Here is a 5,867-nt window from a genome sequence, read left to right as displayed (position 1 = left end):
TGGTGTCTGCAATCGACCGTATGTATATATATATAAGTGGAAGGTTTGGACCCATTCCTAGGCGTTCCCCAGCAGAAACCACGAGTTTAGATGGATAAACACGCACGGAAAAAGGGGCTTAACCGCCTGATCTATGACCTTAGCATGGAAAAGGTAGACGATTCCCCTACTCCCTCGCTGACGGGTGGCCCCTTGTAGTTTGGAGGTTCTTATATCGTGCGATCTCTCTGACCGGTGGATCCCAAGGGCCCAAGGATCTTTTTCCCGACAAGTCATATCCAACGGTTAACAATTAAGTTAATAGTGCATAAAAACTCATCATGACTAGGTGGGTGCGGTGGCCAGCGGCTCATGGTGCGGAGGCGGGAGCTAGGGCAACAGAGGTAGCGAGCGCGGGCAGCCCGCGAGAGGAAGCAGACACCCGCAATTTCTGTATGGATCGTGGATGTCTGTATAGACGATGTATTTGTTAATTGGATTATTGGTGACTTTTAGAATTGTTTGGCATGTCTTGAATTTGTATAATGAGACGCTTGACTTGTATGTTAACGATATGGTCGTCGTGTTAATGTTTCGACACGAACATGGCTATATCATTAATTTGTTGTGCCATGGGCTTGCGAGTGAGTCCGTCAAAACCTATGGAGCGTAACATGGTCTAATATTGCCATATCTACACATGGTCATGCGGTGCATACAATTTGGTTGTCTATAAAAAATGGCATTCATTGCCATCTACCTAGACTTTTTTTATCTGGGTCTTCATTTGTCATGCCATGATGCTTGACATATAGCAGATCAAACTCACAAAGGCGTTAGTATGTATATATTTAGAACTGAAATGAATATGTTTTCACAAGGAAATAAAGCACATCCACCATGCAACAGTTTGTTGTGAAAGGGAAGTTTTATTCGATCGTATAGACCTTTCCACTGTCAAGTAGAGAGTGTAGTTGTAATAGTTGGTAAGACAGAACCGCACGCTGTGGTTTCCAGTTTCTCCGTCGGCGGGCGGCCATCCAACTCGGTGAGTGGCGTGTTCAGGCGTCGGACCACGTGACGTGGACCTCGCCGACATCAGTATGGAGCCCGAGCGCCTTCCAAACAGCGCGGGAGGAATCCACGATGTTGTTGCGGCATCCTCCATGGGAGTCGCACTCGTCCACGACCCGTGCCCTCACGGTACGCCCGCTCTCCGCTGTAATGCGGATAGCCTTGCCACACCTCTTCCCTCCTGCGTACCACCGCGAGGACAGCGCCACGATCAGGTCGTCGTCGCTGTGGAAACGGCCATCACACGATGCTGCACCGCCGCCGTCCTCGCCTCGCTTGAAACCGTTCACCGTCATCACAGCAGGGGTGCCGTCACCGTCGTGATCACCGTGCGCTGGCTTGCCGTGCCGCCGGGCTGCGGCGCAAGAGACCTGAAACAGAGCTAGGATGGCAATGGCTACGGCAATCTTGGTCTTCGCCATTGCTGTTTATTCCTTGGCTCGACAGGGGTGCAGGTGCTCGGCATACACTCTGGCTCTATCTTAGTGTGTATATGTAGCCGTGCTCTCACTTCTCGGATCGTTGTATTCGATATGAGGTTAATGGCCCTATCTGAGACGAGTGCGTTGTATCAGGAACCGATGCTAGCTATCTGTATGTGATGGTGTTTGTGTGAGGCGGCTGTCAGCTCACTGCGATGTTGCCATATCCTCTCGGTAAGTCCTACGGAAGAACAGCTGACGAGCAAGCCTGCGTTTGGAAGCTGAAGCTGGAAAGCCCCGGATGTGTGCTTCATCTTTCCACTGGCTGATCAACCAAGGCAATCGCATACTTCACGTCCAAAACCCATGCAGAAAAAAAGGATACGAGTTCGAAAGTTTGGTTCCCTTGCTGTCACAAGTGGTGATCATTAGACTTGGTCAGTCTTCCGTATACTGCTAGCCAAGGTAACTATTGTGTACAAACTCTTATATATGCGGTATAAAAAAATGTAAATATGCATAAATAGAAAGTCTAGCTAGGGTTAATTATTCTGAAAATTCCAAAGAGTTGTATGCAAAACACCTAAATTAATACAATTTTTAGAAAGTGTAAGACCTATATTCGTCAAGAGTATAAGACCTGTATATAAAATCTCTGCAGATTTATGATCGAGCGTAAAATTTAAGATTAATATTGGTTCTTGTTGTTTTTTAAAAACAAATCTCAATTTACATCACGTGACCTACTTTATACTTATGTTGGCGCATGATCTGGCCGTCAATCACTTAGTGTGTACAGGTGGCGGTGCTCTCTACAGCGGCGTGGACGGTTCACGGCCTATGACCGGACAGTCCGCGACCCTACGGTTGGAGCAGGTCTTTCCTGTGTCGAGTCGGACGATCCGCGCCTGGGGCCGGACAGTCCGCGCGTGCGCATGGGCGACGATGTTCGCCAACAGCATTTGGATTTCGCCCCGTGGGAGGGACCCGTCAGGGAGGATAGATCCTAGGGTTGTCTTGGGGTCGATAGGCCACCCAAGGCGTCCCCAAGATGACGTAGAACCGAATAGAGGTGAAGATGGAGATCAAGAAAGCTACGTTACTACTACTCCTAGGGCATGAAAATATAGGAATGGAAGTTAGATTGATTTGGTTCGATTGTTGGCGTCTACAATCGACCGTGCCCCTTCATATATATAGGGGGAGGTCTAGACCCGTTCCTAGCGTTTCCCAACATTAACCGCGAGTTTAGATGGATAAACACGCACGGAGAAAGGGCTTAAATGCTTGATCTGATCTTAGCACACAAAAGGTAGACGATTCTCCTACTCCCTCGCTGATGGGTGGCCCATAGTAGTTCGGACGTTCTTATATCATGCGATCTCTCTTACCTGTGGACTCCAAGGGCCCGTGGATCTTTTCCCTAACAAGTCATATCCAACGGTTACCAATTAAATTAATAGTGCATAAAAACTCATCGTGAGTAGGTGGGTGCATGGCCAGCGGCTGATGGTGCGGAGGCGGGAGCTAGGGCAACAGAGGTAGTGAGCGCGAGCACAGCGAGAGGAAGCAAACACCCCAATTTGTGTATGGATCGTGGATGTCTATGTACAGACGATGCATTTGTTAATTAGATTATTGGTGACTTTTAGTAATTTTTGTTCGACATGTCTTGAATTTGTGTAATGAGATGCTTGACTTGTACGTTAACGATATGGTCACCGTGTTAACGTTTTGACATGAACATGGCTATAGCATTAATTTGTTGTGCCATGGGCTTGCGAGTGAGTCCGTCAGAACCTATGGAGCGTGACAGGGTCTAATATTGCCATATCTAAACATTGTCATGCCATGCATACAATTTGGTTGTCTATAAAAATGGAATTCATTGCCATCTACCTAGACTTTTTTATCTGGGTCTTCATTTGTCATGCCATGATGCTTGACATATAACAGATCAAACTCACAAAGGCGTCAGTATGTATATATTTAGAACTGAAATGAATATGTTTTCATAAGGAAATAAAGCACATACACCATGCAACAGTTTGTTGTGAAAAGGAAGTTTTAACAAAGCATCTATCAAACAATACTAAACCTAGCAATAGTACTTAACTATCATATACTCACTATACCAGGGGAATTAACCATCGTATACTAAATTAATAAAGCATCTTAATTAACTTAATTATCCTAGCAATTATACTAAACCCTAAATCGTAAACCAAAAAAGGAAGTTTACCTTGACGTGGTTCCGGGGTGGTTATGGGTGGTCGGTGCCGAGGATAGTGGGCGGGGCTGAGGACGTGTGGCCGGTGGCGGGGGCGACTGCTGAGTGTGCGCGGGGCGCGAGCGAGGCTAGGGAGAAGCACGCGGCGGCGTGAGCCGTAGGCTATGCCGGCGAGCGGTGATGCGGTGGGTGTGGGGGTGGTGAGCGAGCAAGCGAGCGAGAGAGAGAAATAAGAAACACCAGGGTTATGGAAAACCTCTTTGCAGAGTGCCCGCGATCCAGCACTCGGTATAGATTTTTTAATTTAAAAATATACTTTGCCGAGTGTTTTGGATCTGACACTCGACAAAGTGTTTTTTGCCGAGTGCCCATTGGCAAGCACTCGACAAAGATTGTTTTAATTTTTTTTTAAATTCTTTGCCGAGTGTCCCCCGACACACACACGGCAAAGAATACAACTTTCTCGGAACATTCTCAAATATTGTTGAAGAAAAAAATGAAAATATACTTTGCCGAGTGTCTGCCGGGGGACACTCGGCGAAGATTGTTTTATGTCGAGTGTCAACGTCTGCCGCTTGATAAAGTTAACGGTCGTCAGCTATAGATGGCTGCTGACGGCCCTTTGCGGAGCGTCGCGTTATGCCAAGAGTTTGACACATAGAAAGGGGACTTTGCCGAGTGTCCATCTATGTCGAGTGTCTCACTCTCAGTAAACGTGGTCATTGCCAAGAGTCTTATTTCGCCGAGCACTCGACAATGAGTCGAATTCTGGTAGCGGTGCTAGCTGAGGACCCAAGGTAAAGTTTAATTATTTTTCTCTCAATCGTACAAGGGTTTAGCCTACTGCTACTCGAGTATAGATGGCAACGCATAAAATATCCACGCATACTGACATCATGTGTTCGTATTCACCAGCAATATACATTTCCCATGTTCTACAAATCATTGCAAAATTATTTATCCAAAGTTTAAAATCTTAGAAAAAGAAATATATATATATATATTGTATTTATATATTACACCTGGGTGCAATCAATATAGAGAATGCACTCAGGCCGAACCTACGCACCAGGAGCACCTGGTCCGAGCCAACCGCCCCACCCAGGCCGAACCGACGCTTCGTCTTCGTCCCTCCCGCACGCTTCCGACACTTTACGTCAACAACCTGTAGCATGAATTTGACAACCTACGATTATTGTTTTGTTTAACAGATTTTTGGACATAGTTATATAGAAGTTGCAATCACACCAGACCAGCAGTTGCAATTACACCAGACAGCAGTTGCAATCATTGTTTGTTTAACAGAGTTTTGGACATAGTTATATAGAAGTTGCAATCACACCAGACCAGCTGCAATTACACCAGACAACAGTTGCAATCATTATTTGTTTAACAGATTTTTGGACATAGTTATATAAGTTGCAATCACACGAGACCAGCAGTTGCAATTACATCAGACCAGCAGTTGCAATCATATTTTTTTAACAAAATTTACCAGAGTTATTCAGTATTTGCAATCACATCAGAGCAACTCAGCAGTTGCATCCACACCACACCAGCATATGCAATCATTTTGTTTACATTTTTTAACAGATATTTAGGTAGAATTATACAGCAGTTGCAATCACACCTAATGCGGGGTTGCAATCACACCACACCAGCAGTTGCAATCACACCACACCATGGATCTAGGGTTAGAGGATCGGAGGAAGGAGTCGGCGGGTCAGGGAGGCGCGACGGTGGGGGACAGGGAGGCGCGCTGACAGAGAGGCGCGCGGCGGCGCGGGGACAGGGAGGCGCTCGGCGGCGGCGGGGGAGAGGGTGGCGCGGGGACAGGGAGGTGCGCGTACAGGAGGGCCAAGGGCGTGCTCTTATGGGGAGGCGTGCTCGGGGTGTTAGGTGCTCTGGTCGGACAGGGAGTATTGGGGTTTGTGCATCCACAAACTAAAATACACATGGGTGCATTTTAGTGCCGGTATATATATAATGGAAGCCCTGGCCTTCCATTAGTACCAGGAAGCCCCAGCCAGGTATAGCCACGTCCCGTACCAGCGTGTGTTCCATCGGGCACGGGTTCTTACTCGGATAGATTTTACCGTAAAACATGAACTAAAACAGCGTAAATGATTACGAATTTTAGCGTCAATCGTAGATCTGTTTCG

At 46.8% G+C, this 5,867-nt stretch overlaps 1 protein-coding gene across 1 annotated transcript; it reads right to left on the bottom strand.

Moving 5' to 3' along the window:
• Nucleotides 1-1,040: 1,040 nt before the first annotated feature.
• Nucleotides 1,041-2,010, bottom strand: LOC103643430 (putative ripening-related protein 6). The gene has a single exon (XM_008666603.2). It carries the CDS (start codon nucleotides 1,473-1,475, stop codon nucleotides 1,041-1,043), a length of 435 nt encoding a protein of 144 aa, XP_008664825.1. The 5' UTR covers nucleotides 1,476-2,010.
• Between the last annotated feature and the right edge of the window lie 3,857 nt (nucleotides 2,011-5,867).

This window comes from Zea mays, chromosome 1 (genome assembly GCF_902167145.1).
Source record: "Zea mays cultivar B73 chromosome 1, Zm-B73-REFERENCE-NAM-5.0, whole genome shotgun sequence".
Taxonomy (NCBI): domain Eukaryota; kingdom Viridiplantae; phylum Streptophyta; class Magnoliopsida; order Poales; family Poaceae; genus Zea; species Zea mays.
This window is presented reverse-complemented; position numbering and strand designations above follow the sequence as displayed.